The 22,139-nt window shown below is 43.6% G+C and overlaps 1 protein-coding gene across 3 annotated transcripts in view; it reads right to left on the bottom strand.

Annotated features, from left to right (window-relative positions):
* The window catches only part of LOC144808610 (adenosine deaminase 2-like), a 773,449-nt gene that overhangs the window by 313,515 nt on the left and 437,795 nt on the right, over window positions 1–22,139 (bottom strand). For all 3 annotated transcript variants that reach the window (XM_078673649.1, XM_078673650.1, XM_078673648.1), the window contains one exon: window positions 11,059–11,269. In XM_078673649.1, coding sequence (XP_078529775.1) covers window positions 11,059–11,269 — 211 coding nt within the window. The remainder of the gene's footprint in view (window positions 1–11,058; window positions 11,270–22,139) is intronic.

Below are 22,139 nucleotides of genomic sequence, written 5' to 3'. Positions count from 1 at the left end.
TTATTTTATCCATATTCTGCTACGAAGAACTCACCACCCCTGGTTTAGCGCTGTCTCTTAGTGGAATCCAGCCCCATGTCTGTCCAGAACAAAACTTGTATTTCCCACCTACACCAGTTTTGTTTCTATATAAAACAGTGTAATCTAGAATTGATTTCCCAAAAGGCTAGCATCTACATTCGGCACATACAACTTAATGAGGCATATTTCCTGACCGCCTAGCGTCCCAGTAGATATCTAGCCTTTCTGTCTACCTTACCCTCTCTCATCTGCAGCGAAACTAGGGCAGCCACATGTAAGTACACCATATGCTTAACTAGAGAAAGCCCTAACATGCACTAAATGTTCCCATTTTTTGCGCACTTTATCTATTTCCTCTAGAGGTATGTTCTTCTCTTGTAACACTGGGATTACGATTCCTTTTGTTTTCTGGTAATAGTGCACCCTTGTGCCTTTTTGTGTAGCTATTCGTACCCTTGACATTTTGTGTAAACGTCTTCCATGTATTCCTATTGCCACTGACCTGATCCCTACTTTCCATCTCCCTTGGCCAAACATGATGCCCCCGCATGATATCCACACCTGTTAAAATCACAACTCCTGACATCCTCTAAACCTAACTCCGCAATAAAACGCCCCCTTACACACACAGACGCACAGGCAACCAACCACAGCCTATTCTACAACTTGAATGCAACTTGTAACAGCATGTCAACAATAGTGCATAGAAAGTAGTCCCACTGTGAGCAATCTCCTAATAAAGACCTCATTAACTTTACGTTTGTATGCACCTTACTCTTTCCAGCACTAGAATGTAGGCTAGAGCCGTTCGTTCAAACATTTTCAGATTGTTAGTCACATTGCATTGGGTCTACCGCGAGCATACCATTTGTCTGCACCACCGCTCTGCTTGTCTGCTGATTCTCCTCCTGAATGTTCAAATCGGTAGATATTTGGAATACAGGCTCTGTTCACTGTGGCTTTTCTGAATTTCGCCACCCCTTTCGCCAATATCCTTTTCAACACACACATTTGATAGAGCACAATCCCACAGCTACTTCGGTCTTAATTTATACCAGCCTATTATTAGTATGATCGCACTTAACCTGGTTTCAAGAACAAAGGGAAACTCCCTACTTTTCTGGAGTGCCTGTCAACTATTCCCCCTTGTAATTTGACCACCCAGGGCACTACTCCCAGGCTAGTTGTCTGCCAAACAAGGAGCTATCCCACTTATTAGTGGCGATCCACCATCCAGTAACTGCTACAGAGTGATCTGTTTAGTAGCACACGGCACTCCTTGTCTTGCAGGCCAGCCCTCTGCCCACACAGATTTGCAGACAGGGATGCCACTTCCTGCCACCGGTGCGCTCGCCAATTTCAGTTCTACCCAATGTTCCACTCATTAAGAATGTTTCTCTTTATCAGCCACTGACCCTGTACTGTAAATAGGAAACGAACGACCGCATCCTTGATATGCAGGTGTTGGGAACCCTAAAGCTGTTCTCATTGGTCCTGAAGCATCAGGGCCAACGAGAACAGTTGTGCAGTGGAGCAGCAAACTGTAGGATTGGCTTTTAGCTTTCAAGTCAACCCCAGGTAGCGTCGGAGAGTGAAAGGCACAACTTCTTTGGATGTGAACTAAAATAGTCGAAATTACGGACAAATGGCGTCTGTTAAAGATATTATCACGGAAAACAGACAGGAGGTAAAAATGACGGACTGTCCGTGAAATTTACGGGCGGTTGGTCACCCTACGCTAAGTGAGTCTAAATGAAAGGTGGGGTGGACAGCGGCAACTGTTCATGCAGCACGCTCTGCCGCCCTTGTAGTCTAAGCGGAGCTGTCGGAGGTAAAGGTAAGGCATGAGAGTGGGCAGGTTGCAGGGTCTGCTAGGAGCACATTCAGTGCCCATCTGCAGCCCTGCCCGGGGCAGTAGACACTGACTACTTTTAGAGCTTTGTCAGAGTGAAAGAAGCACAGGGTAGGCAGAGCCGTTTCCTGGAAATAAGAAGCAATGGTAGGTGAGAGCAGAGAGGGCACGCTTGCAGGAATTGGAGGAGGCCGATTGGATTTCTGCGACCTAGGGGAGGTCCGTGCCTTGAAATGCCAGTTGCTGCCAGACCGAATCACTGCCAGGGGGTGCCCGGTCCGCAATGCACTAGGAACCTGGAAATCAATCTCAGCATCATGGGTGGGGCACAGGGAAATTCAGTCCGCCAGAATTCGCTGATTCTTTCAAACAAGCTATTTACTGCTTCATTCCGAAATTGCAACAAGAGGGTCGTTTTCCAAATCTACATCGTACTGCATTTTTAAATTCAAACTTCAAATTTTAAAAGCGAGTGAAACAATAAAGATTTCTGGAACTCTTATTCAAATAATATGCAGCACCTCACCGCAGGGAGAGTGCTCGGTCTGGGATGGCCTTTATACCACAGCGAAATGCGTGACTTCAGCCTGAGCGCGCGCCTTGGCAGCAGGGGAGGGGGCCTGCGCGATTCCCTTGCGGGAGCTTGCGACCATATGGTGCGACCATATGGCGCTGCACGCTCTCGCAAGGAAATCGCCAGACGTGCACGCGTTGCCATTGCAAGCAATGCAACGCATGCACATTTTTGCCCCCGAAGCTATGCTGATGGGATTAGGTCTCTCCTATGCAACGCATGCTCGTTGCGTAGGTGAGATCTAAACAGGGCAGATTGAAAACCCTTTCCAGCTCACCTCAATAGTAGTAGGTGCATCATTCAACAGTTCTTGAACTTAGGGGTGGAGATTGTCAGCCGACTAACTCCAGCAGCGTGAATTGCGCAAATTTCTATAAAAATAAGTAAGGTGGAACTCAGGTCTAAATTCAAATATAGCAATGCAAGTCGTACAGACTCCTGTGTTAAGGACTTAGCCTACCTTTAGTCTTTATTTTTAATCTTCAACACCAGTCGGTGGGAAGATCATGAAGGGCGGGCCGCTGTGGCGAGCGCCTAAAAAATAATAAGGGATCCAATCTCAATGGTGGAATCTCCTGATATGCTGGTAAAACACTGTATTGGGCCACCATGTGGGGAAACCTCTGGTGTTTGTTTATTCATGCAGTGACTGGTGAGGATGGAAACAAGTAAGTGTTCACTGCTCTTTCTGGTTTTCGATTCTGGAAAACCGCTGTGTTTGGGCTGCACATCAGCGATTGAGCTAAGGTGTTAATTAATTAAAAAGTGCCTAATGTAAATATTGAATAATGGATGTGCTCGATTTTCTTGAGCTGAACCGTCACGAGCACGCATAACGATCATGAGCAATATATGCCAGCTCGTAGGTGGTCTAGAGATGCTAAGTGCGTGTTAGTTTATCTGGTGGTGTGGCGGCTTATTTGACACTAATGCGGGCGCGTGAGGCGGCTGATTTCACACTGTTGCGGGCGCGTGATTCTATGATGTTTCAATGGTGAAAATTCGTATCGAGACCGTGGTGTTTAAAAACGATACCCGTCTCTCTGAGTAGCAAAGATCATGGTCCCATCTATGGTGGGTAAAAACAAGCATGCCGGTGGTGAATCGGGGCACAGGGCTGCAAACAAAGACTTACTCTAGCAGCAACCCAGGACGTCTCACTCCATCAGTGCTGACTCTCCGAATGTCAACCCGGGCCTTCGTGTGGTGCCTATTAGACATGCGCCGCCAATGGCGTACGTATCTCTATGTACAAGGGGCACCATTGGTAGACAACTACTCTACACTGGGACACACGCATGAAGAAATGGAATGGATAGTACTTGAAAAAGTGATCCCCACCCAGAGAGGTGGAAGCATCGCAAATCAACTAAACTTCAAGGAATGTCGTTGGATACACAACATCGAGGCAATAATCCACGGCCTCAATGAACAAGAAGAGACCTATATACAAATGAGTAGACTGTAATTCAAGCGATGTGATGGCCCTACAATTGACCTTTCCTCAGCCGTCTTGAAACACACACAGACCCTTGTTACACATCATACATGGGAAACCTACTAACCTAGGCCCATACCATGTTAGTACAGTCAGGATAGCAAGACAAAAACACAATTACCATCATGTACACATGTACAAAATGTTTGAAAATTGTTAACATGACTGTAATCTTGCAACTTTTATCTATCGTATGCAATGAATACACGGTTTGACTTAGGCCTTCACTATCAAGATAGTAAGTCTGTACCATCTTAAGTGTCACCATTGAAGATTGCTAACGTTACTATAATCGTGCATCCTTCGTCTATCATATGCAATATGTATGTTGTTTTGCTGAAAAATCCACATGGCACACGTGGGCCATCACATACAAATGACTGTTACTTTTTTATAATTATGTTTATTGGTAATCATGTAGCCCACACTAATCGTGTAGGTCATTGCAGAGGCTAAACACGATCTAATATTTTCGGGCTATACGAAGGCCATGCGCGTCAGCCCACTTTTTACATTACATATGCTTTCTAACTGCACTACCAACTAGCAGCCTGCCCTACATAGTACCTTTCTGATTAACACCTTCGAGTGAATATGTCACAGAACTAAGAATGCTCATGTTTATTAGTGTACCATACATAGTAATAGAGGCCGGAATGGACTCTGGGTTTATTATTATTTTTGTTTCCATAAGATAAGCACTCGCTCATCCATCACGCGCGTCATTTTTTCACATGACAAGGTATGAATCAGTCTTTCTTCGTACACGCATAGAGACACGTACACCATCGGCGGCGCATGTCTAATAGGCACCACACGAGGGCCCGGGTTGACATTTGGAGAGTCGCACTGACGGAGTGAGATGTCCCGGGTTGCCGCTAGAGTAAGTCTTTGTTTGCAGCCCCGTGCCCTGATTCACCACCGGCTTGCTTGATTGTTTTAACCCCCCATAGATGGGACCATGATCTTTGCTACTCAGAGAGGCGAGTATCATTTTTAAACACCACGGTCTTGATACGAGTTTTCACCATTGAAACTTCATAGAATCACACGCCCGCAACTATGTGAAATCAGCCGCCTCACGCGCCGGCATTAGTGTCAAATGACCTGCCACACCACCAGATAAACTAACACACACTTAGCATCCCTAGACCACCTACGAGCTGGCATATATTGTGCATAATCGTTATGTGTGCTCGTGACGGTTCAGCTCAAGAAAATCGAGCACATCCATTATTCACTATTTACATTAGGCACTTTTTAATTAATTAACACTTTAGCTCAATCGCTGATGTGTGGCCCAAACACAGCCTTTTTCCAGAATCGAAGACCAGAAAGAGCAGTGAACACTTACTTGTTTCCATCCTCACCAGTCACTGCATGAATAAACATACACCAGAGGTTTCCCCACAGTGTGTGTCCCAATACAGTGTTTTACCAGCATGATATCAGTAGATTCCACCATTGAGATCGGATCCCTTATTATTATTTAGGCGCTCGCCACAGCGGCCCGCCCTTCATGATCTTCCCACCGGCTGGTGTTGAAGATTAAAAATAAAGACTAAAGGTAGGCTAAGTCCTTAACGCAGGAGCCTGTATGACTTGTATTGCTATATTTGAATTTAGACCTGAGTTCCACCTTACTTATTTTGATAGAAATGTGCGCAATTCACGCTGCTCGAGTTAGTCGGCTGACAATCTCCACCCCTAAGTTCGAGAACTGTTGAATGATACACCTACTACTATTGAGGTTAGCTGGAAAGGGTTTTCAATACCCCCTTTTTTGTTTTTAACACTGACACACTAGGCCTTGACCACATTTTATTTTACATTCATAGGCTGTCCTATCACATTCCAGTTCTGATGAAGACCCGCTATAAATGCACATAAATCAGCGCATTCCATCTAGGGTCGAAACGTCGGCGTTCTGTCTATATATCCGTCTGCACAAAGTTCCAACGTACCAAAGAAATAATTTGTTCAAATTAATGGATCATACAAATCATTAAAGATGGGGATGGGGAGCCTAAAGAGATCCAATCCCTAGCTCCCAAGAACAAGTATATAGTACACAGGAGGGTAGCTGTTCCTAAAGAGATAACGAAATATAGGTAGGAAAATACAAAACGATATTAGGGCCGAAAGGGGGAGGAGGCTTCCTTATTAGGAAATGATGCCCTCTTACACCTGTGAAGGTGTAATGCTACATCATTGGTGGTTTTTGCTCCTTGTGGGTTCGGAACTGCAATACCCCATGGGTCCTGCAAGAGGGCTCTTTGACGGAGTTTTTTAAAAGTAAAAACACTGTGAGGGTGAGTGCAAGTGTGTGGAGTGGGTGAAACTGTGTATTAAAAATACCACAGTGGTACCCTAAGGGTGAAATTTATTCGTAGGTCCCCCTGGTAAAGTTAAAAGCAAAAGCTAAACTATTACTTTCCAGCAATGAGGAAACACAATTTAGTCGGAATGGAAGTGGTGTGAGTTGTGTCTACATGAAGCTGCAGTGTGACTTTATAATTAATTTAAAGTAATTTAATGATATTTTAATAACAATGAATGTCATCAAAAAAGGTTGCTGTAATATTTTATTATTAAATACGTATGTTTAATTTTTAGGTTCTTTTAAAATTACATTTATTTACTTTTAAACTATTTTAATCAATTTGATTTACCATTATTTCCTGTGGGACTTTGTTTTATGTCCCTAGCTCGTTGATTTTGCATGGGAAGGTTTGGTAATGCCAGTGGTTGGCCATGTGTGGTGCTGGATTTTCTCCAGATTTGAGCTGAAGTAATGTACTACTATTTCAGATTCCTTTTTAGTTGTAGTAACGTCAGAAAAGTTTGCAATGGAAATGGGCTTACTCTTTTTGGTGTGCATGCATGTCCTTCCTTAAACTACTCCCCAATTCCCCATAAACCCCTTATTAATATTTCCCTAAAAATGTAAATTGATATTGATACTTGTATAGCGCACTACTCACCCGCAAGGGTCTCAAGGTGCTTGTACGAATACCGCTGTGGAACCCATCCTGGCTTTCCCTGTGAGGTGTCCACTCCTGGGCACCCCCAAGGTGGAGGCCAGGCATCCTTAGCGTTGTGGGGGCCGTTGTGGAGATTAAGCAAGCTATTGCCCAGAGTTGCAGAGTGGGACTCCATGATTGTAATAGGCACCGAGGCGAGAATGATCAGGTCCGTGGAAGTTTTGAGCCCAAGACCCGGGGAATTGAACCCTGGTCCCGGGCTAGACCTCTGCATAAGGGTCTGCCGCTCTAACCATTGAGCCACACTTCTCCCTAAACCCCTTCCATTCATTAGTAGTTTGGCCCCATTTCCAGTAACTCAACTTTATTCCTCCACTGAGTAGTAAACTTAAACATGTGTGAATCTCACCATAGAAAAGGGGGGGAGACTGAGACTTAGACTTGTAAGTTTGAAGTTTGTGAATAGCATTTTGTAGTACTCTCATAGTACTATTGTAGTACTATAAATGTACTACAAAATGCAGTTTGTGAAAGCCCCCTTTATTGAGAGTATGCAACTGAGCTTTGCATTGACTACCTTTTATTGAATGAGCGCTCTTGTCCTTCATATGAAGCTTTCCGTACCTGTGTCATATCATTGATTTACAATTGAGTGGTGGTAGTTCATGCTTATCAGTTTCCATGTAAAACAAAAGGGTATCAATAATTCTTTGTAGACACAGGGGGATTTCTTGTATTTTACTGTGTCTTTAAGTTAGAAGTGTCCCAATCTGCAGCTTATGTCTCGGCCGCGGTGTAAGCATCATAGCTTGTATGTTCTTGCAGTAATTTCAAGGGAAAGCAAGACTATTTTCCATGGAAGCTATTGTAATCAGAAACTACTAACAGAGAAATATTTTAAGAACAAAATATTTAAAGTATGAATCTACCTGGTGCAAGGATTGCTCAACTTTAGTCACTGATTTCACACTGGAATCCATATTATGTGAGCTTAGTATAGAGGAACCTATCACTAAAAATATTGATAAATTGCAACATAGATAATATTTTAAGGTATCCATGATTAAACAGAGAAGATTAATTAGCTTTTGAGCATTATATAGTACAGAGTGTTGTGCATTTCAGTTTTCTGAAAGTCAACCCAATGGCTAAAGTTATACACAGAGATTATGAGAATGCAATCATAGACAAAAGTACTTATTTGTCCATTAAGATAGTGTAAGCAAGCCAGTCTCATAATAACAGAGTTTATATAGGATGGTTTATATTCCAGTATCACAAGTGTTAGATGGAAGAGTTTGAGATCTAGAGATACTTTGTAGGTAAATAGTTTTCTATGTTTAGACTAAAAGCAATATCTTAGGCACTGTCACTAAGAAACCTTTAATACATGCTGTAACCATTAGAAGTGTCTGTCCAGCAGTGTGATGTGTCATAATGGGGATCTCAAATTCCTCTGTTTTCTCTCTTACCCCATTCCTATTTTTCGAAGTCTACGGCTTGTCAACATATTTCTATTTAGAAAGGCCAGTAGTTAATACAAAAAAGTGTGCTCCTGTTGGATCTAAACTACAAAGTTGTTTTTTCTGACAAATACCATGACATAGAATGTATACCTAGGGAACAGAAGAGAATGACAGTCTGTGATGCAGATGATTTATGGCAGGGTAACCAGGCGGTAGCCCTGGGAATCCATTTTGTTGGATTTAGTGCCCTCACACACCCTTTTGGGTGTCATGCTTCATCATTTGGGCCTGCTCCTCGTTGGGTCTGCGGTGCAATACCCAACGGGCAACACCTCATAGAGGGGCTCTTTGGCGGAGATCTTTTTCCAACAGCCGTATAGATGAAGTGCGGGTGTGGGGCCAGAACAATGTGGTAGACGTGATGTTGCGTGTTAAAATAAAGCTAGTGGTACCAGGAATACTTTATTCAGAAGGGCCACAGCTCTAGTTAAAAGCAATTATTCTAGAGGAAAGTGGTGGAAAATGATGTTTCCAACTGTCATGTAGATTTTGTGTAGTCTGGTCAACATGTTTCTCGCTACTGTGCAATTTGTCTAGCGATTCTTCAGGACCCGGTTGACTATTAGCAAATATCTAATGGTGTAAAACTGTCTACGCTAGTACCCTAGAGTGTGGTGCTTCTATTCTCTAGTAGGCTACCACGTTGGTGGGTAAGGGTAAAATTAATATTATATTACCCTTCTTCTAGTTGTGATTGTCAGTACCTAAAGTTAAAAACAATCAGACAACAACAGTGTCCAGCGGGTAAAGCTCCAGGGAGTTCTTCCACCACAAGGTTGGTATTGCCTGGGCTTCGCTGAATGCACCTACCCTTCGCCGCTGGAACCGGGTGAGCCTCCACCCGGTTCCAGCGGCGAAGGGTAGGTGCATTCAGAGAAGCCCAGGCAATACCAACCTTGTGGTGGAAGAACTCCCTGGAGCTTTACCCGCTGGACACTGTTGTTGTTTGATTGTTTTTAACTTTAGGTACTGACAATCACAACTAGAAGAAGGGTAATATAATATTAATTTTACCCTTACCTACCAACGTGGTAGCCTACTAGAGAATAGAAGCACCACACTCTAGGGTACTAGTGTAGACAGTTTTACACCATTAGATATTTGCTAATAGTCAACCGGGTCCTGGAGAATCGCTAGACAAATTGCACAGTAGCGAGAAACATGTTGACCAGACTACACAAAATCTACATGACAGTTGGAAACATCATTTTCCACCACTCTCCTCTAGAATAATTGCTTTTAACTAGAGCTGTGGCCCTTCTGAATAAAGTATTCCTGGTACCACTAGCTTTATTTTAACACACAACATCACATCTACCCCATTGTTCTGGCCCCACAACCGCACTTCATCTATACGGCTGTTGGAAAAAGATCTCCGCCAAAGAGCCCCTCTATGAGGTGTTGCCCGTTGGGTATTGCACCGCCGACCCAACGAGGAGCAGGCCCAAATGATGAAGCATGACACCCGAAAGGGTGTGTGAGGGCACTAAATCCAACAAAATGGATTCCCAGGGCTACCGCCTGGTTACCCTGCCATAAATCATCTGCATCACAGACTGTCATTCTCTTCTGTTCCCTAGGAACAACACGACAATCTTGTTTAGACATAATATTTGGGCACGTCGTGTTTGGACCTCCTGCTCTTCTAGAGCAGCAATAGCCCGTTACTCCCTCCTTTTGATATCAAATAGAATGTATACCCACTTTCAAGTTGGTAGAATATGGGGCAAAGGGATATTGCGGAGCGTTTGGAGGATGCCACTGCCATGGTTGATCCACTTGTTGTATGGCTGAATAAATCCTTGTGAAGAGCTGAGTATTGGAGGCAGTTTTTGAATGGGATGTCAGATAAGTGTAGTTTATGCATAGATGGATGCCACATTGGAATGTATTTTACAAGCTTTGTGCATGAACCGGTGGCTGACTTAATGCTTTTCTAACGGGATCCATTTGATGATGTTCACATTTCATATTTCATGACATCTTGTTTGTTACTTTATCATCTGTGTGGGAGATCATCATTGAAATGAGTTACCACGCTCCTTATAGAAGATAAATGTGCTGCTGACTGGTAATACCTAATGCCTTCGATGATGTGGCTGTTGATCCCTGGAATTCCACAAACATGCTGAATATCATAAGGCGATCTGCCATAGTTCTCCGCAATTACCACCTAGAATTATACCATGAAACGCCTGGTCTCATCCTGGGCGATGTTTGCCATGACACCACATTTGCTCTAGACCACCACATGCAAATTATGTCCCATCCTGTGCAAAGGCCCATCCGCAGGTAGTGATGGACAGAGGTTTCAGTCTGTGCAGTTTTCTTAATGGCCAAGCAGGAGAGTTCAAAAAGATCTTGCTGTGTTATAGGTTTCTACATTAAGTGCAAATCTACATTGATATTTAACACATAAACCAGTTACTGTGTGACAACCTCCTCCACCTGACAGTGGGCAATAGTTTACGCATATGAACCTGTAGAAGGTCCACTAGATCGCTAAGAAGCATTACATCTGCACTGGCACAAGGGAAACCATTTTGCAGGATTTTATGACAAGGCAGAAGCTGACTGTGAAAATACAAAAATGGAAATTGTACCGGAGTCAGTTTGGCTCGCAATTCGAGGTACTGGACATTGTCTTCATAGAGCTCCTTTAACCCTTCATAAAAGTATCTCTTGAAGACTGGGGCAAAGGAGATGATGCCTATCGCAGCTTGGAGAGAACTTTTGAACTTTGTCCAGATGGAGCTCTGTGTTGGATAAGCCTCCTCAGGATTCTCTGTAACCAGGGTCAGTTTCCTCACCAAACTGTGGAAAAAGAATCTTAAATTATTCTTCTCTAAACAGTGGAACAAACATTAAAAGTGAAAACAATCATGAGAAGCAGAGTCTATCTGTGGAACTAGTGCAGCAAACGAAGTAGTCTCTTAAAATACATAATTGGAAACAGAAATAGAATGCATATAGACACTGTTGAACTTTCCAGTCTAGCCATATTCTGATCTAACATAGGGTTCACACATACCTTTCTTAGTCTCATTAGACCTTGTTCTTTTTTTGTTACTTTGAGCATCTTGGGCCATTCATATTGCTGTACTTGCTTACTTTTGTCACCTCACTTGTTTGCAGCTTGTTGCATGTTACCTCTACCTCCTCACCGGAGGCAACAGGTGTTGGCATGCAGAGCTCATAGAACTGAACGCCTACCTCATCCATTCCTTTTATAAAAAGCAGTGGGTCTGTCCTTCTCCTCCTGACTCTCTATTCTATCTCTAGCCAGACGCCTAGGACCAGGTTTACCTCTTTATTCACACCCACTTAGCCCACCTCTTCTAATGCATTACCATCACCAAAGTATACAAAGAAGGCTTTTTCAGTTGGTGATTTTACCACACTCAATACTGTGAACTTTCATATTTCTCTAAGCTACTCCCCCCTTCATCGTAAAGAGATCTCTGATGACCTGTTCAGTGGCATGAGGTGTACCAAAAAACTAATGAAAGATCAATTGAAATAGGCGCACAAGCAGGGATTTGAGAAAATGTACATATATCAAAGCTAGTATTCCACATGCTTACCTACTGAGAAGCTCTCTCTGCAGGGTCACCCCTCCAAATGTTTTGGCTTCACTCCTCCTGTTTGGCTGAATTCGTATTTGTTGGCCTTAGGACTCTGTGCCCTTTACCACTGCTAACCAGTGCTAAAGTGTGTGTGCACTCACCCTAAAACATGGTACGCTTGACTGGCACATTTAATTTACATGTATGTCACGAGTAAAGTGGTACTACATGTACCGAGGCATGTCATTTAAATACTACTAGTGGGCCTGCAGCATCTATTACTTCACCCATATAAGTAGCCTTTTTAAACATGATAAGGCCTGCCATGGCAGCCTGTGCGCAATTTTAAACTGACATTTCAACGGGGCAAAAGAAACCTTTTGCCAGGCCTAAACCCCCTTTTTCATTGTAGTTGTATTTATATATCTCTTAATACCCCTGAAGTGGCATTGAAGCTTTTTTTGGCAAGTAGCACGCTACTCTAGAACCTAAAGATGGATTAATGGTGAATTAGTAGAGGGAACTATAAATTGTTATTGAGGTGGGAGTGGTAGACATGTGAGTCTGTTAGTTTCACGAGTAGGATAAAATATGGATAGAGGAGATAAGACTTTAGAAAGAAATATTTGGGAGTTCATCATAGTAAAAGAGGTTTGGGATGAGTCAGAGCGCCTATTAATTGGAAGAATAGGATAGAGGAGAGAAGAGTTCAGGAGTTATTGGGAGTTCATAGCAGAAAAAGTGGTTTGGGATGAGTCAGAGAGTGGAGGTATAGGATGTTTTGGAAGAGGAATAGGATGAGTCATGGAGTGGTGGTTTGATGGGGTTTGGGGATATTAGTTAACCTTTTTTTCTCTGACGTGGGGGGGAAATATATAAAGATCTAGAGGCATGACTACACATAAGAGGTATTCATACTTAAAGATTTTAACATAATGCACGAATGGAAGATATTCAGGAGGTATAAAATTGTACTTGGTAAAGTCTCATATGTATATGGATGGATAAATATTTACAAAAACAGGTTTTCCATTTTTGCTGTATATTAAGTTTTTAACATTTTATTTGTTATTATGTTTTTTTAAATTTTATTTTATTTTTTTATATAAATTTGTCCACCAATATTTCAATAGTAAAGCAGTTATACATACAATTGCTATAATCATATTTATACATTATGACAAACATGTAAACCCATAAGCATAAACTTATGTGTTATTCATGTATTGATCTACTTATATATGGATATATTGTTAAACCTATACATATAATTATGTCTATAATGCTTTTTTTTTGTTTTAAATAAACACATTTTTTATTCTTTTAGTAAGTTAAAAAATATCGCGAGGGAGATACATACCCTTATTTTTTAGGTCTCGGCTAGCGTAGGCTGCGCATGCGCAGTCTCGCTTGCGAGATCTTATGTTTTAGGGTAGATTTCACTAGCGAGGTTAACACCGCCCCTCTTTTCCATTGGCTGGCGTCACCGTTTAGGGGAAACGTTGGCCAGCTATTGGAAAAGAGCGTCCTCTGACGTACACTTTTCTCTTTGTAGTCCCTCCCATTCGGATGAACTTCCCCGACTTACTGCTGGCGTAAAAGGTTTCTTATCTTCTTTATGGGGCGAAACAGATGGCCCCATAAAGAAGATAAAAACCTTTTACACCAGCAGGAAGTAAAGAGAGAAAAGTGTATGTCATGGCGTCTGCGAAGTAAATACCTGTGTTGTTCTCCGTTCTTGTTAAACACTCACTGCATTAATGCAAGGACGCCGCCCGCCCCCAGCCGCTGCCTTGTCCCATCTTCCCCCGTTGCTGGGTGCAAACAGCGAGCCCTGGCTCTGTTTGCCAAGCTGGCTGTGACAATATGGCTCTCAAATATTTGTCAGCCGCCGGCGCAGAGGTCTTGTATAAATACGCGTTTTTCTGCGCAGGGCAAGAGGTGCCACAGTCTTTCCGAGAGGGCCCTGACTTCATCAGCAACAGGTAAGGGGGGGTGTCAGGCTGCAGTACACGCTGCGGGGAGTAGGCACTGTGGCACCCACGGAAAGTCCCGGAAAAGGGTTGGGTCAAGCGGGGGTCGTTTTCCTCAAAGGGAATGTTTAATTTGCACAGATATGTTTTTTAAATCATTGAATGTAGACACGTCTTGAGCAGTAATCCCGGTTCCCCACTTGACCAAATTGTGTGGTCCTGGCCAAAAGCGCTTACTCTAAAATCGGATACATCGGGGAGCTATGTCCAAAACTCTTGCTATACCGACAGGAAATGGGACGTGCCTCAGGTGCAAAGTCCGGCGTGCAAGTCCTATACTTTCCTCTTCCCACGTTTCATAAAATAAATTCCTATTTCAGTTTTGTTTAATAATATTAATAGTTTACTTAAGGTTCCTCGCTACACAAAGTGCTTTGAGTGGAAGCGCTATACAAACAGTCAATGAATAGCTCCGCGAGCCGCAGTGTCTTTGTCCATTAAGACTGTGCCCGAAGAATAGGGCTAATGTCTGTTCCACACGGAAACAGTTTAGGTACAAATGCGCTCCTTTCTCATTTTATCTTCTCGGAAGGATGAAAGTCAGAGTCGCCATTGTCGGTATTCGGTACGCGAGCTTCGAATTGCACATAAGTCTCTGACATAACCAATCAATTGGAAACTACAAAGAAAGAACATTTTTTTTTAAACTGCAGGTCAATTGTCTCAACTCGAATCATGATTAATTGCCAATTTGATCCCCGTCGCCGCCTTCTGCTACTACGACTACGACAGAGATGCTTTTATTTTGACAATATTACTTGAATTAGCTTGCCCCCATTTTTAGGTCTCGGCCTGATCCAGCGCATGCGCTGATCTCAGCCAAGACATTTGGTAGGCTGCTTGGGAAAGTGCTACTTTCCCGGAGACCAGCTTACCATCGCGCGCACAAGCACGCACGCGACGTGCACAGCACCTTTTTCGACACGCACGTGCGCACAACTCACTTTTTTTTTATTATTTCTTTTCGGCATGGCCAATGCTTGTTCATTCAACAGTCTGAGAGTGCATGTGTTTTTGAGTTCTGGCCCCCGTGTGATGCTTCACTCCAGTCAGTTATCAGCCCCATTTTCCAGCGCTGTGTTGCTACTTGCTCCTCCCACCTTGTGTATAAAAGTAGAGCTACAGGTATTTTTTTCGAGGTGGCAGATAAACAGACTTTAAGGGTTGTATTTGTTTTCTCTCCACGGACAACTTCTACTTCTTTGCAGACTTCCATTCATGAAGCAGAAACATTGGTCTGTCTCGTTGACCATTTCGTAGCGGAACTAATTGAATTCTTTAGAATTAAAATGGTACAATACTGTTCAAGGCTTTCATTTTGTTGACGCAGTAAACGTGACAAATCCTCCCAGGTTGTCTAGGTCAAGTCAGCAGTTGATACATGAAGTTACAGAAATGCACAGATATTTTCCATTATCTTGTCTGCCCATTATAATTATCACACTTGCCTTTTATGCATGAATGCCTTCATCTTCCGTTCCCATTGAAATCTTGATTGACTATGGCACCTACAAATATTTTTATCTGAAAGAAATTAAGCTTGCATCTTATAAAGCCAGCTATTTGATTTTTCCCTTCAGCTGCTTTCTCATTTGTGCAGTTTCATTTTTATGTGGAGAAGTGTGGCTCACTGGTTAGAGGAGGCGGACCTGGAAGCAGAGGTCAGCCAGGGACCAGGGTTCAATTCCCGGCTTGGCGGGGTCTTGAGTCCTAAAATGTCCATGGACTCGACAATTCTCGATCCAGCGTCTACTTGATTCACGGGTTCACACTCTGCGACTCTGGGCAATAGCTTGCTTAATCTCCACAACGGCCCCTCGCGGCGGGATGCCTGGCTTTCACCTTGCGGATACCCTTCCGGGCTTATCTCACAGGGGAATACCAGGACGGGTTCCCTAAGCAAGCGCTTAGAAACTGCTTGGTGATTTGCGCTATATAAATTCCTGTACATTTACATTTACATAACATCACAAGTGAGCTGTTATTGCAGTTTTTTTTAACTCGTTCTTTTGTTTGCCTGAATGTTATGGCAGTGTTTTGGATTTTAGTTTGAAAGAACTGTGACCAACATTAAGGATCAATGGGAAATAACTCTTTGAGCTATATTTCAGGTTTAAATGACACCTCTGAGCTGTACCATTTTAGTTTAAGAAATAATGGAGGACACATACAGTTTTGTAGTGTAATCTAATTAAGAACGCACTTCGGGCCAGATTTAGGTGGCTCAATACCGGTCGGTAACGGACGAAATTACCGAATTTCGGCCGTTACAGACCGGTATTGGCCATTTGGGATGTAGGTGGCTACATTTCAGATTCTGTAATTTACCGAATCGGTAATTTAAGGAATCTGTAAATTACCGATTCCTTAAAATACCGAATCGGTAAATTACCAAATCTGAAATGTAGGGATCACTCAAATGAGTGCATTGCACAGTTAAGGATTCGGTATTTGCCACCAAATAAAGGTTGGTTGTAAATATCGAAAACTTTAATAAAAAGCAATTTTGTGCTTTTTTTACCTTGCCATGTGGCAGACATACGTGTGCCACATGTGCACCCATGCACTATTCAGGGGTGCAATTGGGTGTCAATGTGTCACCCTTCCACCCTTGAACATGGTCCCCCTATTACCGATTCATTATTTACCGAATCGGTATTTACCGATTCTGTAAATACCGAATCGGTAATTCTCAATCATTCTTATGGGCCTCAAGCCCGATAGGAATGAATGGGAATTACTGATTTGGTAAATACGGAATCGGTATTTACCGATCCGGTAAATACCGAATCGGTAATACCGAATCCTACCGATTCGGTAAAATTTACCGAATAATTAGCTACATCCCATTTACCGATTCTGAAATACCGAATCGGTAAAATTCGGTATCTTAGAATCGGTAAAATAGGATTACCTACATCTGGCCCTTCATGTCTTAATAGTAGCTAGACTGATCATACTCATCACACCCACCAACTCCATTGTTGGTTTAATTTCATATTGGCTACTGCACTAGTCTGTTAGCTAGTTGCCTGTTATTTTCAGAGTATAAAATCTTACCTGTAATTGGTGAAAGAGTATAACTTTGACTCAGTGCACTTTCAAAGTCAGAACCTTCAGCATTGGAGAAAAAAAACGATGGGGGTAACCATACAAAAAGGGCACTTTCCTACACCTTTGATCCCTCTTAATCAACATACCAACTTTCTACTTTAATAAGGGATTCCCCTTTTGCAAGATTAAAATCATGCATTATTGATAACCCTACAGTCAATCAATCAATAAATAAGTTGGTTGTTTTTTCCAGGCTCTGGGTGGGCGGCATACAGGATGGGTGGAGGTGAAGTTCATAGGAAGAAGCAGCTCTCTTGCTGAGCAATTTCCACCAACAGTTTTCAGTTGCTGTAAACGGTGAAAAATGATCTGCCCTTGTTTTGTTGCTGTTTCCTTCTTAAAACCCTGCCTTTATAAATCATGACAGGATTCCCATGTTACAGAATCTGATGTAAACAAGCACTGGCATAGCCAGTAGGTCTCGCCTTTGGGACCTTATAAGTGTTTAGCCATGCAACAGTTGATGTTGCACCAAGGATATTGTACTGCATAAGTAAATACTTCTAAGGTTCCACAGGCGAGACCTATTGGCTATGCCAATGCTTGTTCTTCTGCTCTTATGGGGTAGTGCCCTGTAGGTCTGCGTCTAGGCGCACATTAAGTATAGAGTAGTCTCTATCTCAGTCGGATTGAACATGAAAACGCAGACGACTTTCCGATGCAGCTCGGTGGGCTAATGCTCATTTAGCAGGATCACATCTCCACCTTAACTTTTTACTTTTCTTAGGTCGATAAAAAATGTATATTTGGGTGGTTAGTATCAACTCACGTCTAAGTCGGATAGCCTCATTTTGTGGCTGTGCTCTATACACGCAACTAATCAATATATCTACATATATTACACAAGGACACTTTTTTATTTTTATTTGGGTAGGCACGGGGAGATTACGTGATTTTTCCAGAATCACAGGATGTGGAGCCGACTCCGAGGCTCGAACCTTGTTCCCCAGCTCCAAGGCCGGTGGTACAAAAGGGGGCGGTGATGGACGGAGCATCTGAATCAATAAAACACTCACACCCAGTCAAAAGATCTGGGTTTAATCCATCACCGTTCTTTAGCCCACTCTGCCACCCCAGTTCAGACATGGCTATATGCAAATCAGTCTGACCCTGTGCATCATGGGAACAGTCCAGCCCGAACTGCCAAGCCATGTCTTCCCTGGACCGGAAACAAGCTTCCGAGGACCGGTTTCTGGCATTCCAGCCGTCTTCAGCCCGGCTTGCTTGAATCCAGTGGCAAAGTGAACAAGGGACTCACGTCTGAGCATACCCTGCCACACTTATGGTGGCCAAAAGCAGTACAAAAGGGGGTGGTGATGGACGGAGCATCTGAATCAATCAAACACTCACACCCAGTCAAAAGATCTGGGTTTAATCCATCACCATTCTTTAGCCCACTCTGCCACCCGAGTTCAGACATGGCTATATGCAAATCAGTCTGACCCTGTGCCTCATGGGAACAGTCCAGCCCGAACTGCCAAGCCATGTCTTCCCTGGACCGGAAACAAGCTTCCGAGGACCGGTTTCTGGCATTCCAGCTGTCTTCAGCCCGGCTTGCTTGAATCCAGTGGCAAAGTGAGCAAGGGACTCACATCTGAGCATACCCTGCCACACTTATGGTGGCCAAAAGCGGTACAAAAGGGGGTGGTGATGGACGGAGCATCTGAATCAATCAAACACTCACACCCAGTCAAAAGAACTGGGTTTAATCCATCACCGTTCTTTAGCCCACTCTGCCACCCCAGTTCAGACATGGCTATATGCAAATCAGTCTCACCCTGTGCCTCATGGGAACAGTCCAGCCCGAACTGCCAAGCCATGTCTTCCCTGGACCGGAAACAAGCTTCCGAGGACCAGTTTCTGGCAATCCAGCCGTCTTCAGCCCGGCTTGCTTGAATCCAATGGCAAAGTGAGCAAGGGACTCACGTCTGAGCATACCCTGCCACACTCCGTCCATCACCACCCCCTTTTGTACCGCTTTTGGCCACCATAAGTGTGGCAGGGTATGCTCAGACGTGAGTCCCTTGCTCACTTTGCCACTGGATTCAAGCAAGCCGGGCTGAAGACAGCTGGAATGCCAGAAACCGGTCCTCGGAAGCTTGTTTCCGGTCCAGGGAAGGCATGGCTTGGCAGTTCGGGCTGGTCTGTTCCCATGAGGCACAGGGTAAGACTGATTTGCATATAGCCATGTCTGAACTGGGGTGGCAGAGTGGGCCAAAGAACGGTGATGGATTAAACCCAGATCTTTTGACTGGGTGTGAGTGTTTGATTGATTCAGATGCTCCGTCCATCACCACCCCCTTTTGTACCGCTTTTGGCCGCCATAAGTGTGGCAGGGTATGCTCAGACGTGAGTCCCTTGCTCACTTTGCCACTGGATTCAAGCAAGCTGGGCTGAAGACGACTGGAATGCCAGAAACCGGTCCTCGGAAGCTTGTTTCCGGTCCAGGGAAGGGAAGGCATGGCTTGGCAGTTCGGCTGGACTGTTCCCATGAGGCACAGGGTCAGACTGATTTGCATAAACCCATGTCTGAACTGGGGTGGCAGAGTGGGCTAAAGAACGGTGATGGATTAAACCCAGATCTTTTGACTGGGTGTGAGTGTTTGATTGATTCAGATGCTCCGTCCATCACCACCCCCTTTTGTACCGCTTTTGGCAACCCTAAGTGTGGCAGGGTATGCTCAGACGTGAGTCCCTTGTTCACTTTGACACTGGATTCAAGCAAGCCAGGCTGAAGACGGCTGGAATGCCAGAAACCGGTCCTCGGAAGCTTGTTTACGGTCCAGGCAAGGCATGGCTTGGCAGTTCGGGCTGGACTATTCCCATGAGGCACAGGGTCAGACTGATTTGCATATAGCCATGTCTGAACTGGGGTGGCAGAGTGGGCTAAAGAACGGTGATGGATTAAACCCAGATCTTTTGACTGGGTGTGAGTGTTTAATTGATTTAGATGCTCCGTCCATCACCACCCCCTTTTGCACCCCCCAGCTCCAAGGCCGGCAGTTCTGGCTAATAGGCCACATGCTCGCTTTCCCCCCAACACATTTTCTAGGCATTTGCTTTCTGGGGAGGTATTCTCTGTGGTGTGGAATTGTTGATGTGGGAGTTTTTTTAGGAGCATATTTTCGACTCGAGCCCCTTGTTATGAGCGCCGTCGAGTGATTATCTCTTCTAAGCAAGTATGCCCGCTTGCCATGAAGGCAGCGAGCGTGTCCGCAGCATCATTATACCAGTGCTTAACTTGTAGGGGTGGGTGCATATGGCAGCCGCCGACACTCCTTGGTTACACATTTGTTTTTCATTATCTGACTTTAAACCCAGTGCAATTGAGGGAAAGTTAAAGGGGGTGGGAGATGAACAAGAGATCGCTAGGAAATCAATGATAAAAAGAGAAGGCAAGGATGATAACGAACTCACAATAAAGAATACGATAATGAAATGGTGTGAAAGAAATGTGTATAGTTAGGACTAGGCAGCCTTGGCATTCGTGATTTCGGCGTCCGTCAGCCCAAGAGGCAGTCTTCTAAGAACAATTTGGGCTCATACACTTGTTTTTTCTCCTTCTTTTTACAGAATAAACGTTCCCCAAAACAGTCCCGCAGGTTTATTTTCTGTCATAACTCCAAGGATGGAATATTTTAGTGTTCAAAATCTCATTGCCGGAGGATGCGGGATGAGAGTATCGCGGGTGACAAAACAAATTACAGGAATACAATGTATAACCTAACACTAAATTGTTACTGCTTCCATGAGCCATTTACCTCGTGTCTAAACACCTTCACAGACAGTCGTTGACTTGACTGATTAATTGGCAGCGCTGCACATGACTGTGGGGAATGCGCTGACCCAGTATGTTTTGGGCTGTGCCTACAGCATCATGGCTTGTCAGAAACATTTGTGGGGGCCAAATATCATGTGTGAGAGGGCCCCTCCCGTTTTCTCGTAGCACAAGCACCTCAAAACAGAAGCAATGTCTGACGAAACATTTGGAGCATATGGCGCAACTTAGTGGCAGTTGCCTTTACTTCTCTCATGAATATATCACTACATTTGGCAGGTATCTTATAATGTCTAATACTATACCACAAAAACACGTGAAGCCTACATTTGGATTAAATACCTAGATTTGACAGTAGCAGTGTGTGGCTGTGTAAAGTGCAAACAGCCCTCGCAGTCCCCTACCTCTCTTTGCAACAGCCCTGATATATATGGTAGAGATTAACAAGAACGTGGCCCACCTACTATTACTGCAAAATGTAACAGCAAGACCTCTGTCTGGGTTGGATCATGTTTCAAACACTCTTAGTACACTACACTCGTTGCCAAAAAACACAAACATTAGTAAAGTCAATAAGTCTGTTATTGTTGACTGCTAACTTTTGGCTTTGCCAATGTTTGTGATTTTTTTGTTGTAAATTTGTTTAAATGAAATACTTACTGTGTGTAGGTACACATTGTCCAAGAAAATAACGTCGTCACTCAGAGAGCTAAACTGACGACTGAAGTGGGCTGATCAGGTTTCCCATGCTGTATGCATATTGGTGGAACAAAAATGTCAATGACACACTGACAGACCAATGGGTGAAGAGAGCTAACCGACAGCACCTATAGCTAAGTGCATGGTCCCTATAAGTGTAAAGAAACAACAAAAGGGTCGAGGCAAGTGACTGCACCTGTTATTGACATGGCTTAATAATCTTGTGATGGTGTTTAGGAAACCTGGGAGTACAACCCTATTTACTCCCAATTGGGCAAAGACCCAAACCATAAATGCAAGTATTTTTTGGAATCAGCACTCATCAATAGTACCATAACATCCTTTTAACATTAAATCAGTCCAAGGGCTAAATAATTTAAGAAGCAGGTCCAGAATCCACTGATGGTCCGAGTACGTTCCTTATTAGTTGATCCAAAACATTAAAAGCCAAGTATACAAATGAAATTCTCTTAGTCCCTATAAGTGTAACGCCA

This window comes from Lissotriton helveticus, chromosome 1_1 (assembly GCF_964261635.1).
Source record: "Lissotriton helveticus chromosome 1_1, aLisHel1.1, whole genome shotgun sequence".
NCBI classification, from domain to species: Eukaryota; Metazoa; Chordata; class Amphibia; order Caudata; family Salamandridae; genus Lissotriton; species Lissotriton helveticus.
This window is presented reverse-complemented; position numbering and strand designations above follow the sequence as displayed.